The sequence below is a fragment of the Podarcis filfolensis genome, assembly GCF_964270895.1.
Source record: "Podarcis filfolensis genome assembly, chromosome: 3".
Classification (NCBI taxonomy): Eukaryota; Metazoa; Chordata; class Lepidosauria; order Squamata; family Lacertidae; genus Podarcis; species Podarcis filfolensis.
The window spans coordinates 60351086-60373670 of NC_139606.1; the positions used below are offsets into that span (position 1 = coordinate 60351086).

Genomic DNA, 22585 nt, shown 5'->3' on the forward strand with positions numbered 1-22585 from the left:
AAAAGCTTTGCTGCTACTTAGCAGCTCAGTGGGGAGGAGAGAGGAACATAGAGGACGGGGTTGTTTTAAAGCAGCCAACCCCGCTCTGCTTCTCTCCCTCCTCCCCGGCTCCGCTAGCTGACAGGAGCCGCTTACTGTTTCAAAGCGAGCCACGGACTGCTCACAACTGCAGCAGATTCCCCCACCATCTGTAGGCATTCGCTCCATAACACGCACAGACATTTCCCCCTACTTTCTAGGAGGAAAAATCTGCGTGTTATGGAGCGAAAAATACGGTAGCTAGCTTCCCCCCACTTTCAACTATTTTTAAAAAAATAGGTTCCAGTAAGCTAGCACTTAGAGCCAAGTTTTAGCAATTGTGTGACTATGTGTTTGTTTGTTTGTTTGTTTGTTTGTTTGTTTGTTTGTTTGTGTAGATGGCAGATGGCAGATGGCAAGATCCAGATTGGGTTACAGTTATGGGAAATTTAACCCTGTGGCCCTTGCTGCAGTTCCATTGTTACTAATGGAAGCTTTCCCCCTCATGCAAATAACTGGTGTGAGTGTGTTCATTGCCACAAGCAAATGGCAAAGACTGGGAGGATCCCTCTTCATTTGAACTGGGCCCTCTACCTTCCACTATGGGAAACGCCTTCTGCTCTTTGGTCACCAACTTTTTACATGGTATCTATCTATGGTGGCTTCCATACAGGAGCTTAATATTGTAACTGGGTTCTCCAGTTTATCACAAAAGAGTCAATCACTATATTTTTTAAAAACTTAAAAATTCACACAACTGTACTTAAGTCATCATCAATCTGCTTTATTAAAGTTTATGGATGCAGATTGTGTGTGTGTTTAAAGGAAATGGTGAGGTTAAGGGCAGGTGAGAGGAAATCACTTCAGGAAATTATTAATTGAAGAGTCCGTGTCAACAATGGCAGGAGAAGCAGGAGCCACGTTAAAATGCATCAACTGTGTACGCTTTCTAGGGCATAGCCCTCATTGAACAGAATGGAAATTGTTCCAGAATAAACATACGTACTATCTCACTCTAGGCCAACTAAGCCAACTAAGTAATGCTCACCCACGTTTGTCTATGCAGTGGGGACAGAGCAATGGCTCAGGACCACAATACCTCAAGAACCGCCTCTTTCCATATGAACCTACCCAGACACTGAAATCATCTTCTGAGGCCCTCCTTCGTGTGCCTCCTCCTCGAGAGGTCCAGAGGGTGGCAACATAAATGGGCCTTCTCTGCAGTGGCTCCTCATCTGTGGAATGCTCTCCCCAGGGAAGTTTGCTTGGTGCCTTCATTATACACCTTTAGACACTAGGCAAAAACGTTCCTTTTTAACCAGGCCTTTGGTTGATCTGTTTGACATCCTGTACCCTTTTAAAATGTGGCTCTTTTGGGGGGGGGTGTTAGTGGGTTGTTGTTTTTATTCTGATTATATATGTTGTGATCTTTTCTGTGAACTGCCCTGAGACCTCAGGGTATAGGGCGGTTTATAAAGTCAATTAATAATGATAATCATAATCATGGGAACCAGCAATGAGGTTAAATCACCATATAAAATGTAGTGTAGAACCACAGCACTGGTTCTCCTACCACCTCATCCTTCAACAGTAATGCTTCAGCACCAACTAAAAAAAACTCTAGCATGGAAGCACTCTTAGTTCGCAATGGCCATATAGAGCCCAAACTCTATAATCAAACTCATTTGATTTCCATTTCTCAAGGTGAGAATGAATTATTAGGATTTCAGCACATTCTGTGTTCATCCCCATTACTATAGCTGTCAACGCTTCCCTTTTTTAAAGGGAAATTCCCTTATTCCGAATAGGATTCCTCACAAGAAAAGGGAAAAGTTGACAGCTATGTCCATTACAACTGTCAGGAGCGATGCCTCAATGCCTCCCACATGTGCTGCATCAGGAAGATTTTGGGCATCACGTGGCAGGACAGAGTGTCAAAGAAAGCTGCATTCTTCCAAGCCCACAATCCCACCATGTTCACATTCTTGTCTCAACGACATCTACACTGGCTTGGTCATGTCCACAGAATGGAAGATGGCAGGATCCCCGAGGACGTGCTCTATGGGGAGCTGGCTTCAGGCACCAGGCCCATTGGCAGACCAAGTCTGCACTGCAAAGATGTCTGCAAGCATAACATGAAGGCTGGCGACATTAGACCCCTCCGTGCGGGAATCCCTTGCAGATGACCACAGTGCTTAGAGACCCAGTCAGATCATGTATCCACAGCAGTGACCAGAGGAGGAATGATCACTAGGAGAAGTGATGAAAGAAGAAATGCCATGGTGTTTCTGTAGCAGCAAAATTGGACGCCTTCATCTGCCCCAGCTGCAACAAAACCTGTCTCTCTCATATCAGTCTCTGTCCTTCATCCCTCCCTGTTGGCCATGCTGACTGGGGCTAATGGAAGTTGGAGTCCAACAACATCTGAAGGGTGTTCCACATGCCTTGTTCAAAGTCAGCAAAGGGCACAGAACTCTCCATAAATATCCTTTGGAGGCTTTTAATTAATGCAGTGCCTTTCCAAATGAATAAGCGGTTGCTTCAGAGTCAATGAATTGAACTCGTTTCTGTGAAAGTTATAATGAGTGGTTTCCACAGTGAGCATTTTATTATACCAACTCGATATCTTTAAACATTTTGCCTTGGGAAACTTCCTACCTTATCTCTATTCCTAAAATCAAGGGGAAACTGAACTGTACCCTGTAACTGATTTAGGAAAAGAAAGAAAACACTCAAATGATGGCTCATCCATCATTGAACTTCTCTCCCAGCCCCCTGACACTTCTATAATGCATCCCAGAGCCATTTTGCTGCTTCTTTTTAAACATTGTGTTTATTCTAGAGGAAAAAACAATGGAGGTATTCCCTCCCCCCTCTCAAAGTAATTTTTTAACATTTCTTTTTCAGTGGCTGAGAACTGTGCTCTTCTTGAAAGGTAATGTGGACTGCACTGCTTTGTAAAACATTTGGGATTTTCTAAAAACAAAAGTAATGGACCTCTGGAAGTAAAAGCTATATTTAAATCTAACCAAAATAGAGTTTGCATATACTTTGCCTGGAAACTCTTGTGCAAATAAATACGTGTGGCTAGACCATTATGGGTGCAGTTAACTATTTCTGATTAATGGCCTCTTTGAAAATCTGATCATGATGAACTCAAACTGGCAATGAATTTAGTGAGAGAATTGCACACAGATTGACCTTAAATTGTATTGGTTAAATGGGTATGTGGTTTTTTCAAATAGAAATTAAGGTACACAGATTTTTAAACATATCTTCCTAAATAATGCAGACTTGAAGTAAGCGATTTAACAATTTAGGCTGTAATCCTTATCTCGTTTACCTGGGAGTAAGACTCATTTAATGCAATGGGACATACTTTTAAGCAGACATAATAGGATTGGGAACTGTTAAGCTCTACCTTAAAAACAAGTGGGAAGGGGAGAATAATTAGAATAAAGCCAGCGCAGGACAATCACAACTGAAAATTTAGAACGAGAAAAGCTGACACGAGTTCCCAAACTTGTTTCACTTGTAAAATTCTGCCCCTAACAAAGGGGAATCATATGGGGAAGGGTAGAGCATTTGCTTTTCACGCAGAAGATCCCAGGTTCAATCCCACCTGGAATACTATCTCCAGTTCTGGGCACCACAATTTAAGAAGGCTATTGACAAGCTGAAACGTCTGCAGAGGAGGGAAACCAAGATGATTAAGGGTCTGAAAACCAAGCCTAATGAGGAATGGTTGAGCCTGATAAAGAGGAGACTAAGAGGAGATACAAGAGACATCTTCAACTATCTAAAGAGCTGGTAACATGGAAGGTGGAGCAAACTTGTTTTCTCCTGCTCTGAAGGTTAGGACCCAAACCAATGGATTCGAGTTACAAGAAAGGAGATTCTGACTAAACACCATGCAGAACTTTCTGACAGTAAAAGCTGTTCAACAGTGGAATGGTCTCCTTTGGGAGGTGGTGGACTCTCTTTCCTTGGAGGTTTATCAACCAAGGTTGGATGGCCATCTGACATGGATGATTTAGCTGAGATTCCTGCATTACAGGGCCTTCGATTAGATGATCCTTGGGTCCCTTCCAGCTCTACCATTCTGGCCCCATAGGGCTGCCAGAACTCCCCAAAAGTTGTTGAGCTTTTTTTTTAAGAAGACCACTTTCGAAACAGTAATCCTATGAATGTCAGCTGTCTGAAATCCTGGAGCATGTAAAAAAAATTGCTGAGATGATGATGATGATGATGATGATGATAATTATGATGATGAATTTTAGTCAGCCAGCAGACTTTTTAAATTCTCCAAGGCTTTTAACCTCTTTATATGTTTTTTGTTCCTGCTGTGACTGCTTTTAGCACTGCCTTTTATTAATTATTGTAAATCACCTTGGAAACTTTGAATTGAAGTATAGAAATGTTTTAGATAAATGATCATTATTATGATTATTTGCTGCTGCTATAAGTCGTACTGCTTCTTATACACCACCACCAATGCACACAGTGCTTTAAATATTAAAATTGCATTACATCCACATTTAAGAAAAACAATTATACTGAGTCTTTGGTGATGGGACAGATTAAAAATCCTGATGAATCAATAAAGCAAGCAGCCAATTTAGGAAACCAAATGGGCATGTCTTCAAATAGCTGAAGTTCTTTCTTCCCTTGTAAAGTCAACGTTGCTTATATCAATTTCACTCTTGCTTATATCTAGCTAAGTGCCTATCTACTCCATTGTATCAGCTCAGAAACTTTCATTAAATCAGCACAGCCAAAGTAAGCATGTCCATGTAATTGATTCCCAGACATTGCTGAACCAGGTTCAAAACCATTACATTAAGTTTGGCACCATCAAAATACCTGTTTTGCTTCTTTATAGGCAAGGGGGGGAGTTTCATGCTGAGGGTTTAGGGACGTGAGCAGTGGTTGTGAGATTGTTTTGAAATTAGATGTGTAGAACCTGAGACAAGTGAGAAGGCTAGAGTGCATCGTCAAACGTGCTGATGGACATCAGTCTAAAATCATCATTTGTAGAGTAACACTTTGATCATTTTCTTGCACGCAGAGGCCCTGTGCATCAGTTGTTCAATTGTTTGTAATGAGTGATTCTCCTTTGATGTTGTGTACAAATTTGGCCTTGGAACTGCTCTTCTCAATAGTTAACTTCTAGAGGCTTTTATTTCTCTGTGAAACACCGAGGTGCCAAATCATAGAATGTTGCATGCGCTATATTTCCTTCCAGCTACAGTGGTACCTCGGGTTAAGTACTTAATTCATTCTGGAGGTCCGTTCTTAACCTGAAACTGTTCTTAACCTGAAGCACCACTTTAGCTAATGGGGCCTCCTGCTGCTGCCCCGCCGCCGGAGCACAATTTCTGTTCTTATCCTGAAGCAAAGTTCTTAACCTGAAGCACTATTTCTGGGTTAGCAGAGTCTGTAACCTGAAGCATATGTAACCTGAAGTGTATGTAACCCAAGGTACACTGTATTACGTTCAAGTTTTCAAGGTTGTTCTGTTTGTTTCGGTAAACTGGGCTTTTTAACAAATGTCATAAATGAACAGTCAGCAGAAGTAGATTTAAGGAGGGAATAAAATTAATCTGATTGGATCTAGCAGTGGGGATATTTATTCATATAAATAAGCAGGATCCTGTATCCAGTCACCGCCTACCCTGTTGTAAACATGACACATGCACACATCTAGCACCCTGTGCAAGGAGTTAGAATCAAAGACTTGAAAGGCACTTTGATCATCTAGTCTAGCCTTCTGCCAACGCATGAAATCTACTGTGAGAACATCTGTTCCAGGTGTCCATCCAGCCTCTGCTTAAAAGCTGCTTGGTTCATAGAGGACAGGTCTATCAATAGCTGGTGGCCATAATAGCCAAATCCAGGATTTGGTGGTGACCCTTGGTCACCTCAGTAGATTTTTTAACATGGAAGAGGCACGGCATGCAAAGCAAGCATTTATCTATTTGTTGCCTTTATTTACTAGATACTTGGTAGAGATTGCTCTCTGGACATCCTACCAAGACATGGGGGTGGGGAAAGATCTATTATAACATGCTCAGCCATGAAGAGTCAACAACAAATATGAAACCAGCATTAAGCGCGTGTAAAATGGAACTAAAACTATATTAATCAGAAAGCAAACTTGTAGATACCACAGAGTAAAAACACATTTAACAACGACAGAAACTGAGTATTGTAACAGGACATGTGAAGGCTGCAGATTTAAAAAATTGCATTCCTTAAGAATGTATGCAGCCGTGACGTTGGAGCAGGCTGAATATCTGTGAGTAGAGAGAGTGGAGTTGTACCCATTGACACCCCCATGTATGATAACAGAGGCTCTTTCAAAAGTTTACAAAAGGTGCATAGTAAGCAGGTGCAGTGCTTTCTCCCCCTAGAAAAATAGGTGTTGGTACTCACCATGAAGTTCTTACAGTAAGTGCCACACTTTTTAACAACAAAAAAGAGGCGCCAGTACTACGTACTCTTGAGTACCCCCTGGGGGGGAGCACTGAGCAGGCGTGGTGTGCCATCCTACTTACCTCCATCAAGTTAACTCAGAAAATAATACCTACATCATACTATCAATAGCTGGTTCCACAAGAACACCAGGAGGACAGCTTAGAAAGTTTCTGCTTCTGGATAAAACCTCTTTTTAAAGAATGCTTACTTTTGTAAAATGTGGGTGGGGAACACCACAGTTATAAAATATTTAAAAAATTCCCCGATGGACTTTTGAATTGTTTCCTTTAAGCACAATGAACTAAGAATTCCCAGGTCATGAAATAAAAACTTCTTGCCACAAGTTCCAATACACTCCCTTTCTGAAATATTTACTTGCAGAGAATTTACAGCAAAAGCTAACCTTATAAAGGCTCTAATCAGATCCAAACTGTTGGAAGCTCTGTCTGTGCCACTGAAAGAACCAGACAGTCACCAGGTTCAAACTTTTCCTGCCTTCTCAGAAGAATCATCTCTTTTCTTTTCTTTTTCTTTTTCTTTTTCTTTTTCTTTTTCTTTTTCTTTTTCTTTTTCTTTTTCTTTTTCTTTTTCTTTTTCTTTTTCTTTTTCTTTTCCTACGTGTGACTTTTTCTGATTTCTCCGATGAAGGGAGTAAAGTTTCTGGGAAGTTAGGAAACAGAAGAAACCCCCTTCAAAACTCCATGTAACACAATCACCTCCAGACTGTCACTATTTTGTGGGAGGGTACAATCACATCCAGGAAATTTAGGTTTGCACAGTGGATTAAACCTGGGGGGGGGGGAGTGGTAATGGTAAGTGACTATTTGCAGCTAGTAAAGTGATCGGGGACCTGCACTGAAAGGTGTGGAATAAATGACTGATGAACAAGAAGACATATAACCACCATCATGGGCCTAGCCAAGGGGAGCAGGGGGCAGGGGGCAGGGGGGCAGCTAGATCAAGCAAAACAATAGAAATACTTGACTAACTGACCAATCACATCTGTTATTCCCCCCCAACAAAAGTCCTCCCACTCTAACAAAGTCCACCCCCCCCAAAAAAAAATTGTGGTTATGCCCATGACCACCATGCAAGCTAATCAGGATAAATGTTTATCGCACCTAACAAAATCTCCTTGCAAAAGAAATTAGAAAGCTCAACAAAAATTGGACATCACATAACTTCCACATAAATTTTACACAAGCAAATTACGATGAAGAAAGTGTTGCACACCACCCCAGTCTTCAAGTGATGTGAGTTTCCAGGAGTTTCAAGCACTTATCCAGGGTCTGGTTTCCTCAGGATGAGGGACAGCAGAGATTGTGGGTTGTTGTTTTTATGATATATGGTTTATTTACACATATATACAACCTGAGCCTACGATGGCGAGGTTTACAGCATTAACACCCCAAGAGGGTATTCTCTCAAGGCCACAGACTGGGATTCCACAAGAGATCAGGCCTGGCTCTGTTTCCTTGCTGCCCAGCCAGCAGCCTCCTGCCGCTAGCTCAGCTCTGATCTTTGTCTTTCTAACTAAAAGACAGTTGGGGGAAGAGGGGGCACTCATTTTTCTTCTGGCACAAAGCCACTTTCTTTATTACCTTAACCACCCATAGTTTGGGGGCCATTACCAAGAAACTTGTCTGGTTATCCCAGCACTTCTTGGATCCAGGAATTAGAAGGGATTCAGGTATACAGCCTGCCTCCTCGCAAACTCACAACAATGTATTTTGGAGAGTGGTTTGTAGATCTGTCTGCCCATCTATTCTCTGTGAGTTCAGACACCTCTCGAGATATTGCTGCAAAACTCAGCATGAGGGGGCAGCAGTTTTTGTCAACATTTGGATGCCAGCCACCATTCTGAATAAAAATGGTGGACTGAAAGATTACTTTGGCATGACTTTGCCCATCTTTCTGGCAAAGGTTCAGCCACCTCTCAAGATACCATGCCCAATCTCAGTATCACTCCCTCAGGGTTAAATTAATTTTAGCTTGCAGTTTTTACCAACTCACTATGCTGGAGACTGGCTGACTCTCCTTTACCTTCACTTTAAAGAATCATGTTGAGCAGCCATTGTGTAGAGGAGACTTAAACATAAACATATAAGTTACCACTAAAAATGAAACATGTACACAAACTTTGAATTGTACTGTAGAATTGCATTAGTTGTTAAAATGCAGGAGAAAGTACCAGAATTAGTTATTTTGTGGGGAGGTCCAGCTATAACAAAGGTGTAATAAAACACTCTAACGGTTAGTCTAACCTATGACAGATCTCCTCTGAGACTCCAGTGTCATCCACAAGCGGAAGGATTACAGGAAACTTTTAAATGGTGCTTTATTTTCCTTCCTGGGGAGCCAAGGGACTTCTGAGTACTTTACTAAGGTCATTTGCTATTTCTGCTATAATGTTACCAGCCCTGGCTTTTTCTTTTCTTTTTGCATCACCTCAGTTAAAGCCTATTTAGCTTAAACTAACCTGGTTCTAACTAACAATGTTTTTTTTTTCATGCTGGGGATATTTATATTGCTTTGGCATTTTGAAAGTTGCCAGAGTGGTGCTGGCTTATGATTCAGGCATAGAATGAACTACTTTTGCAAGTTTAGATAGCCTATGGAAATCCACATAGGGATGCTTCTGAAATTGTCCTGATCCAGTTGTTTGCCCAGTTTTTGGACCTCCAAATTTACCTAGGCAATAATTTAGGTAGAGGGATGTACCCTGACTCACTTGTTTTCATCTGCATATCAGAAGAGTCTTGTTTCCAACATAATCCCAATCCATTAAGAATCTGTCACCTGAATTATGAATCTGAATAGTGTGCTGTATATATTGCTAAATATTCCAAATATAAAAAACCACCACACACACAATATCATGATGTGATCACACATACCGCTGCCTCAAGTTTCTTTGCATGCAGTGCTTTGCTGATGTTTAGTTGTGTGAATTGATACAATCCTACAAAAAAAAGGCTATAAATAGTTACTAGTTATGATAGCTATATTGTCTCCAGTATGCCTCTGAATACCAGTCACTGGAGATCATGAGTGGGAGAAGGCAACTGAACACATATCCTCTTCATGGGAGTCCAACAGGCATCTTGTAATGTAGGCCATTGTGAAATCCTAACACTGTACTTGAGTAGACTGTACTTGTGTTCTTATTTTACTAGATTCCATTAAAAACAGTGCACAAATATATATATATTAGGAGCATAGAATTGTAGAGTTGGAAGGGAAGTTGGACAGGACCCTGAGGGTCATTGAGTCCAACCCCCTTGCAATGCAGGAATCTCAACTAAAGCCTCCATGACAGATGGCTATGCCTCCTTAAAAGCCTCCAATGACTTCTGAAGGAGTCCGTTCCACTATCAAACAGCTCTTACTGTCAGAAAGTTCTTCACACAATCACATTGATATGGGGGGGCGAGGGAGGTTGCTGTGTTTTATCAATGCACACATGAACATTGGTAACGTTTGAGGGCAGTGTGTGTACAAATATGCCAAAGAAAATGAATGCTGCAAGAAACTGCATGTGTTCTAATTCCAGACCAGATTTGCCTAGCAAGAATTCATGATGAGTGAGACTTGAAGCAGTGTGTGCAATGTATGCATTATCAGCTAAATACCTGGCTTGTGGCCTCTTTATGAGAACGAGTTATGACCCAGGAGGCCAGCTCCCAGAGAGCTGACTCAGAGGTGTGGCGTGGCTGGAAGAGTTAGTTACTATTCTGTGCTGGCCCCCAAGCCTCATCAAGAATAAAATTTAATTTCTCATTAACTCAGGTCGTAGCGAGTTCATACATAAGCAGCAGAAGACAAGACCAAGTGGATCTACTGAAAAATAATGGAACAAGTAAAATCCTCTCGCCTCTACGTAATACTAGAATGTAGCAGGTTCGCCCAGTAAATTGTATGGGAGTAGATTCAGAATGGACCAAATGCAGCATTTCTTCCCACAGCACACATACTTAATGTCTGGGATTCCTAGCTACAAGATGTGTTGATGGCTACTAGTTTAGAGTTTTAAAAGGGGATTAACGTATTCATGGAGGCTAGGTGTATCATCAGTGGCTGATAAGGATACTTACAGGGAAGAAACCGCCATGTTATGTGTTCATTTTGTACATTTCTATCTCTTGCATTTTTCCCTATCTTGGGATTCAAGGCAGCATCCATAGGGTTCCCAGGCAATCTCCCGTCTGGATACTGACCAGGCCCAGTTCTGCTTAGCTTCAGCAAGGTGGCTGCTTCATGTGTGAACAGCAGTTACTGGGGAGCAACAGCTGGGAAGAGCTATTGTCTTCAGACCCTGCTTGTGAGTTTCCAGAAGCATCTGTCTGGTCAGTGTGGGAAACAGGATGCTAGACTTTAGGCCTTTGCGCTGAACCAGCAGGTCTCTTGTGTTCTTATGCACCTCCTGCGAATGTACTTGGTAGCAATCCGGCCAGGCCCCAAGTAGTAGTCCTCAACTGATTTAAGGGGAGGCATTCTGCCTTAGCTGGTGACAGAACCCGGGTTTGAAATTTGTAGTTCTATGTCTCTAAGAAGCTGGAATCATCTTTCAGAACTATATCCAAGTCTAATTGCTGGGAAGGAAACCCAACAAATGATTTCTTATCAACGGGTTTCATCATGCTCGTAAACCACAAAAATGTAAAGGATTAGCCAACGTAGAAACAGCATGTAAAGAGAGATTTGGAATCAAAACACTTTTAATCTTTGGGTAATAAGTTGTCGTGAAACACTGGAGTCGCCCCCCTGCCCCAAACACACTCTAAGGCATTTCTGAATATTTGGAAGAAGGAATTGCAACATTTAGTGTGGTAAAACATTTTATAAATATTTCATAGAATTGTGGAGTTGGAAAGGACCACAAGGGCCACTTAACCCTCTGCAATGCAGGCATCTTTTGCCCAACATGGGGTTCAAACCCACGACCCTGAGATTAAGAGTCTCATGCTCTACCGACGGAGCTATACTGATGCATTTCTCGTCACTAAGGCCAGATTCAGCATTACACTTAAGAAACTTGCAGCCTCTGCTGTGCTCCGATTACATCACTGTGACTCTGTGTGGAAAGCATGTCAAACCGTTTATCTGCACCGGGCATTTTTAAGATTGCCTACAGCTCAGTGTGGCCATTCTTTCACATGATATAAGGCCATATTCTTTGTTGTGGAGAAACCTAGTTGTGGCCCAATTGTAAAACCAGATGTATTATATGGTATGTAATATTGTAATCAATTTCAGATGTGACATTAGCAAGATTGCAGTAGAGTGCAAAGGTCAGGATATGGAATCACTAATAAATGCAGTTCTGAACTGGACCTGCCAACTCACTGAATCCATGGCTGCTTGGATATTCTAGTGCTGGCAAAATGCTGGCATTCTCACTGCAATTTTAAAACTTTAGCTTATATCAGTGGCACTTCTACCACATTTGGATTCAAGTCATGTGCACATTGAACTGGACATTTTAAAGTACATGTGTACCTTTTTTAACCACACACACACACACACACCCCTAGCAATCATAGAGTTAAAAAATACTGTATTATTATTTTATTTTAAAAGGTCATTCAAGATGCATAAACTGAATGTTAGCAATTTGTCCAGGCAGACTCTTTCAGAATATTGACCAGTAATGAATCTGGGTTGTTGTGAAATAATGCTAAATTCATGTTTTGAGACAGCTCAAGACATTCCATATTTCCTGCTTTTGAATTTTCAACGCTACATCCTCCTCCATTACATGCTACTGGTACTTAAAAGGATTTAGGGCATGGGCCCCCAGTGGTAGAAACCTCTGTTGTTAACTTTTACTTTGAATCCAGACTCTTGCAAGCCTTTATCTCAGCTTAAACAACCATGCATGAAAGTATCCAGGAACTCCATTGTCTCTTAACCCTGCACTGTCCACTAGAGTTCTGGGTAAGAAACTTTCATTTTGTGTGCCATCACTTCAGCCTGCTCATGTTCAATGACATGAGCGACTGTCTACCTGATATTTTGGTCATCCTCAAACTGAGGGAGGCTCCTCGTACAAGTTTCTGGTATCAATCACTTGGATCATAAATCTTGGCTGAGGAAAATGGCCATTTAGAGGTCCACCTGCACAAACAACAATCAGGCACGTAAAATAAGAAAGACCATAAATCTCAGACCTGATGATTAGTAATTTAAAGGGGGGAGGCTGGAAGAAGGGATGGTCTAAAGTAACAATTCCTAATAATTAATTAAGCCCGAAATGCTGACAGTCTGTTTAGTTAAAAGTACAGTGAAAACACAAACAGACTGCATCACATGAAGCTAACACTTGTAGACGTGTTGACTCAGAAGAAAGACTCATTAATTTTAATAGGACTTACTCTCAGGTAAGCCTGCCTAGGGTTGGAGCCTAAGGGGAGCGTGGAGGGTGTTAGCCAGTGCATGGAGCGTGTTAGTTTGCAGTGAAATGGCAAGGGGTTCAGTTTCACTCTTGGCTCTTTGGTGTTTTCCATGGCTGAATGAAGCACATGCAGATAAAGAGGTAAGACAGTTTTGTTGCTCATTATTAAGGAGGAGGATCAATATCATGCAACAACCTTTAGCACACTTTTAAATGCTGAGGTCTCCATTGAACTGGGTCTTCTGAAGCAGCCAAAGTATAGCTGGCTCCTCTGTTGGTATGCTCACCAAACCTCAGAAACAGCACTGGATCTAGTTTATATGAAGTGTGATGAAGACCATCACCTCTTGGGAGTTCTTTGGGCACTCTCTATTATCACTTAATCATTATCACATCTTTCTTGGGGGGGGGATTAATTCTCTGAATCCAGTTCCACATCTTACAGTTGGCAAGATTCAAATACTGCATGTGATAAGGTTCAGTCCCTGGATCCAATCTTGTGACCAGAAAAGCGTAAGCTGAGGGCCAAATAACATCCAAGAACTTCAGCATCTGCAGATACAGGACACAGATGCACAGGGACAGCAGATCCAGCCTCCTCAACTAGATCATACATGACAGATGGCCAGCCAACCTCAGCTTAAAAACTTCCAGTGAAGGAGAGTTCACAGCCTCCCAAGAGAGTCTGATCCACTGTCAAACAGTTCTCACAATCAAAAAGTTCTTCCTGATGTTAAGCCAGAATCTCCCTTTGTAACTTGATGCCATTGGTTCAGATCCTAACCTCTGGAGCAGGAGAAAATAAGCTTTTTCCATCTTATGTTACCACCACATTTGAATATGTCTCTCATATCTCCTGTCAGTCTCCTCTTTATCAGATTAGACATACCAAACCCCCTCAACCATTCCTCATCAAGCTTGGTTTCCAGACCCTTGATCATCTTCTTTGCACACATTCCAGCTTGTCAACATCTTTCTTAAATTGTATTGCCCAGAACTGGACACAGGACTCCAGGTGTGGTCTGACCAAGGCAGAATAGAGTGGAACCATTACCTCCCTTGATCAGGACACTATACTTCTGTCCCATCAGCCCCAGCCAGTATGGCCAGTGGTCAGGAATGATGGGAGCTGTAATCCAGCAACATCTGCAAGGCCACAGATTCTACATTCCTGTCCTGTGGAGATCCCTTTGTGTGGGAGTGCATGCTGCACTCACAGTGAACTGGATTGAGCCCTATTTGTTTATTCAAATGCCATCCCCCAGGAAGTGGATCTTATACACATCTTTTCCAGGCATATAAAAGAGCCAGATAAATATAACCATAAATCCAGTATATAGATATTGGAAGAAGGAAGTCGTTACTTGACATGACATTTTGGTTTAAAGGCAACTCGTTATGCAATCTTTTAAATGTACAGTAGGTAATCATCTGTTTAGGCTTTTATTTTACTTTTTATTTTAGGATAGGAAAGGGAAGGTTTCTTTGTGTGTTTAAAAAATGTAGCATCAAAGAAAATATTTTTAAAACACTTCATTCTACATTTATGTCAGCAGTACACAGGGGAAGAGCTCTAGATTTCCAGCAAAACATTGATGAATTACATCTCACACCACAGCTGTGAATAAGTGAAACTCTAGTATCTATCATTCCCATTTCACAGATGGGGAAACTCAAACCCTGAGAGGTTAAACTGACTTGCCAAAGGTCGTGCAGGAAGTCCATAGCAGAGCTGAACAATATCCAGATCCCTTGGCTCCAAACTGTAGGTCTTAATCACGACTCAAGCCAGCTTCTGGGTTTTAAACGCCTCTTCCCTGCAAATTTACTTGTGAACAAAAAAAGTGGCACCCTCCAAGAATCAGACACACAAGACTGACCCTCTGCGTGTTGACCCAAAATCCCAGGTATGGAGTCTCAGACTGAAGCCACAATTTTCCTTCAGACAATAGCCATGATTTCCAACACACGAAAACAGTTCCCATGATGGAACTATTCAGAAGTAAATGAGTTGCACCCTTTTGTAAGGTGTACTAACTTTAGAACTGACTTCACAGACAGAGGTGAGAGTAGGCAGGGTCAGTTGAAAAATAACAATAAACCCTGAAAACGCTAGAATACCAGTGTAACATTTCAGCATCATTCGCTGTTGCGGGGACTACAATTTCCATCATTCTCTATCCTTGGCCATGCTGGCTGGAGCTGATGGGAACTGTAGTTTTCCAACCTCTGGAGGACACCAAGTTAGCTACCCCTGCACTTCTGAGTATATTATTATTATTATTATTATTATTATTATTATTATTACAACTGAATACAGGTTGTAGCCCAACAGAAACTAGGGCAGACATGAATTTAAGTCTACACCATCTTTAGGGCAAATGGCTGGTGCTTTAATGGGTTGTGCTGCTGTACCTATCTTTGGCCTGGAAGAAGAAGCTGGTATAATCAGCAGGGCAAATGATGTGCAAGGTCCACATCATCAATTTCAGCTCCACTGAGACAAGTTCCTCTCTCTGCTTCCCTCACAAGCCTCCTTGCTCCACAGGTCCATGGGTCGCTGTAAAGACAGAAAACTGCTTGAATGCTCAAGAGCAAAATATCACAGTTTCTCTAAGTGTGCTGGTAGAAAGAGAGAGAGAAAGCTTGGCATTGGATCCATTTGGCAAGAGAGAGAGAGAGAGAGAGAGAGAGAGAGAGAGAGTCCTGATATTTGAAATGGGAGACCTCCATTCAGTTCTGAAAGCAACAAGGCCTGTTCTTAGAAAGGCTCACCTCTAGGGAGACATCCAAGGAGCTAGACTGGGTGACAAAGGAGAGAGAGATAAAATCCAAGGGAAGTGAAGAAGGTGGCAGCACTGCTAAGAAGTTCTCCTGTCCCTGATCTACTTCGGGAGTCCCTCTTGCTTCACCCAGGAACGAGGGTGGGGAGAGACTGGCGTGGCCAGCCCCGGGGAAGCCCCTCCCCTGGGCCGGCCGGCTCCCCATCCATCCCCCCAGGATAAATGACTCCGGCGTCCGCCTCGTCGAACTCCTCGCAGCCTTCCCTCTCACCGTCCGAAGGCGGGCGAGGGAGGGAGGTCCAGGAGGGGATCCGAGGCGCGGCGGGCTCACCCGCCTGCGGCTGCCCACTCCTCCCAGGTGGCATCTGCCGGCCACCACCATGTCCACGGGCTCCCTGAGCGATGCAGAAGACCTTCCCGAGGGGGAGATGCTGGAATGCGACGGCAGCCTGAAGATGCGCAACTGCTCCCCGACGCCGCGGCCGCTGCCGGCGCCTCCGGCTCCCCACCGCTGCCACGAGAGCAACGACGAGGGCTCCGGGGGAGGCGGCGGCGATCGGGTCTCCCCTGCCAAGGGCCGAGGCGGCGCCCCCTCGTCGGGCAAGCGGAAGAAGGCGCCGGGCAAGAAGAGCCCGCTGGGCGGCGTGGGCGTGCTGGGACCCGAGGGCAAGCAGGTCCAGCGGAACGCGGCCAACGCCCGCGAGCGCGCCCGCATGCGGGTGCTGAGCAAAGCCTTCTCCCGCCTCAAGACCACCTTGCCCTGGGTGCCGCCCGACACCAAGCTCTCCAAGCTGGACACGCTGCGCCTGGCCTCCAGCTACATCGCGCACCTCCGGCAGATCCTGGCCAGCGACAAGTACGAGAACGGCTACATCCACCCCGTCAACCTGGTAAGCGGACTGGAAGGGAGGCAGGGAGGCAGCGCCCGGGACCAGCGCGGAGTCCTGACAGGCCCCTTCGCGCAAAGCAGCCCATACCTCCAGCTCTGCCCTCCTCCCCTTTCCCACCACCTCCGCTTGGGAGGGAGGGGGTCACGTCGGTTGCTGCAGGCTTGCAGGCAGCTCCGGGTAGCTGGGGTTTCTTTTTAGACGCAGAAACTTTACCATCCCCGGCCCTCCCCGTCTGTCGCTTTTTAAGTAACAACGGTACGTTATCGTCCTTGCTTGGAAACGTGGTCCATCAGCCCCGGTCATTCCGCTGAGTGGAGGCTCTGGTCTCTTCCCCCCCCCCCCAGTGTTGCCCCGACGGCACGAAAGCCTCTTTTTTCAAAGCACACACCACCACGGACGTGTTTGACCTAAAGACGACCCCGAGTCCGTGGGAGGAAACGGGAGAGCAGCCCCCGCCCCACTTGGCACAAACCGGGCAGGAGCTGTGGGGCGCCCCAAAGATCCCTCGACGCGCTTGCTCTCCAGGGGTTCTGAGAGTAACACCCCGCCTAGCAAACCTCGCTTGGCTGCTCTGCTGTTTTATTTATTCGGAGGAGCTGTTATTCCCTGAGCTCAGTTCTCTGTACCTCATTTTTTGTTACTGTTGTCATTTATTAAATTTGTATACCGCCAGGAAAAATACAAAAAGAGAACACAAAATACATAACTAAAAAACCAAGGAACCCCAACCACCCTTGCTGTTGCTGCTTAAAAAATTCGTCGAATACGGCCTGGAACGGTTGGGCTGGGAATTTCCTCCCTTCCTCGTCATTCCAGCCGAGCTGGATCACCCCGGGGTAACTGCAGGGAGGGGAGAGGGATGCTACTTTGCATTAAGTCCTCTCCAGTCGCCTTTGGTGACTAGACCCCGGGTGGCAGCCTGCTTCAGACACAGCGAGGCTCTTTCAGAGCCAGTCCTTTCTCACCTCCCTCTCGCTCAGGATTGAAGTTGGGGGCTTGGGTGGGCGCCACAGAATTAGGTTAGGCACTTGGGCCACCCGCTTCGTTTTATTCAAACGGCGAGATGCGCTTCTCTCGCCGAGGACACTAACTGAACTGCGAGAGACGCCCGATTAATTCACTGAAGGGCGTCGAACGTCGGAATGCGCGACCTCCCGTGTCTATTTCCAACCCTACGTCGTAACTTTTATTATTGGAAGTTCAAGATGAAACAACAACAAACGAATTTTGAAGGTCAGCGTGCAGCTGCCCCATTATTTTCATGTTCTGTCGTCAGGAGTCTCTGTCACTTCCAGTTGTCCGGGGGTCGCGGGCGATGACACACCTTCACATTTCTGACCACTGGGTCCAGGAAGGGGAGGGGGAGTAGGAATAGGGCGGCTTTGAATGTTTGGGAACCGTCTGCATCCCACCTCCAGATAACTAAGAGGACAGGGGGAGATTCTAAATGGGGCAACCATCAGGCATAAAAATATATTTAAAACCCCGTTTCAAGAGTGGGTGTGTAACCAGTTATGTCCCCAGGAATTGAGATATTTAGCATCTCTTACAGCGCAAGCCAATGCCTGTCTAGTGGTTACTCAAATGTAAATCCCATATAGTTCCATGGGGCTTAGTCCCAGGTAGGAAGGGACAGGGTAGCAAACTCAATAGCTTGCTGCAGCGACTAAAATGGTTTATATTTTTAAAACACAAAAGCAAATCCTTACAGCTCAGTGGAACAAACTCCATCCCCCAGGTTTTAAAAGTCCAAGACTTTTTATTTTAAATGAATGAGTACCACGGGGGGGGGGGGGAATGCATTCCTTTCTCTATTTTCCATAAAAATTGTCGTTCTGGAAAATTAAAAAAGTAGTCATTTTTTATATAAGCAAAAACGATTACAAAAACAGCAGCAGCAATTAAATATGTTAATATTAACAGAATCCTTTTTGAATTAAAATGTATTCGTTATTAACAAAAATTAACACAATATTGGTGTCCATACTTATATGAGTATAATTATTTTAGCAAAAAGATGCCCCATTAATCAGAAGGCAACGAAGCACAAAAAATGTTTCCAAAATATGTTCTGATTGAAGATAAGATTTTTGTTATATAATATGTCCGGACTATGTTAATTTGGTCATTGTTACAGTATTGTATTATTGTTTAATATTATTCTAAACCATAAGATGGTAGTGCAGCGATTGCTGTAACAAGCATAAAAAGCTGGGCAGATTTTAAAATTATAAGTATTTGACATTTTTAAAAAAATAAAAAACAACCTCAAGTAATTGTAACGCTTTATGTTTGGAAAGAAATGCAGCGGATATAATGGGCTTTCGCAGTTTTAAAATTTACACACCCACTGCGTTCAACTGAAGGGCTTTTCACCTCAAAGGAACTTTTTGGAAACCAAAAGCCAAGTATATCGTGGAAGAGAAACGAAATGGTCAATTCTGAAACGCTTTTAGAACCAGATAACGCTGTTATCATTTTCAAAACAAAGCAGCAGCCGTGCCTTGACGTTACCCAGTAGAGAATGGACAGGTTTTAAATCTGTCTACCACAATCTGCCTGTGTGAGCCGTGTCAATTAATATGCTTTAGGGAAACATTATCATTTCTAATCGAACGTGGCACATTTTGCTATCGAGGATAACTAAAGCGTGACCACCCAGAGGATTACAGAGAGCTATGGGGAGAGGGGGAGAGGGCGCACCCGCGCGCGCAAAGAGAGAGAGAGATGCTTTATGGACCAAGTGTTTTGTGTTTGCGCTGTGATTCCAGACAATACGGCGGAGCCATCTTAAAGACCTGGTTACGCTCAGTAGCTGAAACTGTCTAGTCTAACCACTTCTTCTCATTGTTTAGAAAGAACACCTGGGTAGCCTATGAAATTCTGACAGTTGGCTTTGCTTTATCGCCGTCCAAGTGCTACACCATTTAAAGCACACTGATCTCTCTCTCCCTCTCTCCCTCTCTCATCTCTCCTTTCCCTCTTATTCTGGTTTTTCTGTTTCTCTCTCTCCCCCCCCCCCCTTTATGGCTCCAGACTTGGCCCTTTATGGTTGCTGGCAAACCGGAGAACGAGCTGAAAGAAACAGGGAGCACCACTCGGTTGTGTGGCCCTACAGCATCCTGACCCAAGATGTCCAAGCCTGGGAACAGCAACCTTGTTTGCATGCAGGAGGTTCTGCCTGTGCATGCAAGTATGTGGGCTTACTCGTGTGCAGGACTGGCGGTAGTGAGAAAGGAAGGAGCCGACCAGATCGCTTCCCCGTGAGGAATAAAAACACACACTAAATCTGAAGTGGAGACCAAATGCACCATGCCAAAGGAAGAAGGGGAAAAAACCCACAGTGCACGTATTTAACTTTATTAACTTGTATATATTTGACTATCCTGCAACAACGCCTTGCTGGTTCAAGGGCTGTTTTCTGGATTCCTCCTCCTAGACTTTGCCACTGTCTGTTTTTGTGCGCCCCCCCCCTTTCTTGTGAAAGACTGTGATTCCTAGAATCAATTATTTCGATAGTCACATCTCTCTCAAAGAATTCACATTAAAGATATTCTATGGATATATTTTCTTCAGACAGGCTTTGCTATGTTTTGTTTCAATTAAAAAAGAAAAAAAAACACTGGTCCTTAGCTGGAAAGGAAAATAGCACATATAGTGGCTTGGGTTTCTTTTAAAAGATACAGTATTTTTAAAAAAGAAATTGCTGAACAGGACAATATTATCAGTTCCTCTGCAAACCTTTAAATGGCGTGATGCATCACAATGCAAAATTGTTTGACCCTAGATTGCGAAATGTTTATTTTTATAATTAAGAAGAGCTAGACACTGTCCTTGCGGGGTGGGTGGTTTGGAGGGCTAGAAAAACAGAGCACAGGGGCTGCCAAACTTGTAGAAAGCACACACACACACCTCCAAAATGTAATGAGAGTTTTGATTGGGAAGTGGATGCATTGTGATATTAGTTGTGGAATCAGATGTTTTGTGATGTTAGTTCAATCCAGAAACTGATCAAGGTGTAGGAACTAGATTCTGAAACATTTTCACTATTAACAACTTTAACAGACTCCTGTGCATAAGTAAGTAAATTCAACGGGTAAATATATATAAGATTATAGCCTAAGACTAGGATTTATCATATGCAAACATAGTTAATATGGCAATGGATGTGGGAAACACAGTTTTAAATTGCCCGTGTACTGAAGACACTATAAAGGTAAAGGTAAAGGTACCCCTGCCCGTACGGGCCAGTCGTGTCCGACTCTAGGGTTGTGCGCCCATCTCACTTAAGAGGCCGGGGGCCAGTGCCCGTGTACTGAAGACACTATAGGGAGTACTTTTTACTGAAGATGCAAACTATGTCTTTTAGTATAGAGTGTGTCCCTTTTGAATGTTGCCAAAGCAAAGATTGAAAGCGGAAGAGAACTGCTTGGAAGTAGGCACCATTTATTTCAATGGAGTTGTCTGTAAGGAAGGTGCTTGCGGGATTAAAAAAGTTTTTTCCTATTGGGAAATATGTTCTGTGGTTTCAAAGGGATTTGATACCCAATGTGTGTCTAGAATTTGGTTGCTGGCTTTGTTTGCTTTCAGTGGGATTGCTCTTAAGCCATTTTGTTTGAAAATGTGCTCCACTTTCAATGGCACATACACATAATGTGTTTAGGATCTGGGTGCAACGTGGAGAAAAGTTATGAGTTTACATTTTAACATCCTCGTTCAGCTGTGGACCTTCCTTTATGTAGAATACGTTACTTTTGGGAAAACCAAATTATAGGGGGTATCAAATTAAGCTGCCGCGGGTGGCGCTGTGGGTTAAACCACAGAGTCTAGGACTTGCCGGTCAGAAGGTCGGCGGTTCGAATCCCCATGACGGGGTGAGCTCCCATTGCTCAGTCCCTGCTCCTGCCAACCTAGCAGTTTGAAAGCATGTCAAAGTGCAAGTAGATAAATAGGTACTGCTCCGGCGGGAAGGTAAACGGCGTTTCCGTGCGCTGCTCTGGTTTGCCAGAAGCGACTTAGTCATGCTGGCCACATGACTGTACGCCGGCTCCCTTGGCCAATAAAGCAAGATGAGCGCCACAACCCCAGAGTCGGCCACGATTGGACCTAATGGTCAGGGGTCCCTTTACCTTTACCTTTACTCCTAAATATTCTATGAAGGATCCCCCAACCATCCAGAAACAATGGGGGGCAGTGAGACTCCAGGGGATGCAGTCAATAGAGCCAGTTTCTGCTTCTCAGCCTAACTTACTTCACAAGGTTGTTGTGAGGACTAAATGAGGGAGAACCATGTACTCCAACTCAAGAGAAAAAGGTAGAATAAAAATGCAAAAAACCCCCACAAAACCCTTAATCTCCCCACTCCCAAACCTTGAATCCCCCAAGTTCAAGCTTCAGCACCTTGAGGAAGTGTTGAGGAAGTGACCTGGGTGAGATGTTCTTTAAAGCTCAGGAAAGAGATGGAATTTTAATAAATCTGATGAAAACTTGCTGGGATGCATGTTTGCTTTCTCTGTTATCCACCTGATGTGGATCGAGTTGAATGGGTCATGCATCTACATGAACACTTATATTTCCTGGCAAGCACTAACACAATCCTGACTGGCTACCACTCTTCATCCTCCTTATTCCAATCCTAGGCTCACTGACGTTGATACAGAGCGTCCCATATGCTTGCTGTCTATCAGAGGTGTGTCTCATTTTGTTGTCTGCCAGACAGATGACCAGAATTAACTAACAGACATTGCATCACAGTTTGGGGGCAAAGGTGTTGTCAGAATTTTCTAAAATCAGGATGTCCCCCAAATACACATACCAAATTTGTGCCTTCTATGCATCGCAGAAGGTACTTAAACAATGTTGTTCAGTGCATGATGATTGAATCACTGAAGCCTTGTTATATGGACAGACATACACTGATGATTCAGTGATAATCTCAGTATAAAATATTAGCGATGCTTAATTTCTTAAGAGGTTTGCTGGCTCGGATCTCTTTCAACTTCGTGAAACTTGACATCCTCCAT

At 43.6% G+C, this 22585-nt stretch overlaps 1 protein-coding gene across 1 annotated transcript; it reads left to right on the top strand.

Annotated features, from left to right (window-relative positions):
• The first annotated feature begins 15848 nt into the window (after positions 1-15848).
• TCF21 (transcription factor 21) lies at positions 15849-20137 on the top strand. The gene is made up of 2 exons (XM_083607848.1): positions 15849-16562; positions 19599-20137. The coding sequence occupies exons 1-2, from the start codon at positions 16053-16055 to the stop codon at positions 19686-19688; spliced, it is 600 nt and encodes a 199-aa protein (XP_083463974.1). The 5' UTR covers positions 15849-16052; the 3' UTR covers positions 19689-20137.
• The last annotated feature ends 2448 nt before the right edge of the window (positions 20138-22585 follow it).

Excerpts from the sequence above, each read along its gene's own strand:
- TCF21 (XM_083607848.1), top strand. The coding sequence starts at position 16,053 with ATGTCCACGGGCTCCCTGAGCGATGCAGAAGACCTTCCCGAGGGGGAG. Across the intron at positions 16,563-19,598 it reads ACATCCACCCCGTCAACCTG|ACTTGGCCCTTTATGGTTGC; the intron begins GTAAGCGGACTG and ends TTATGGCTCCAG.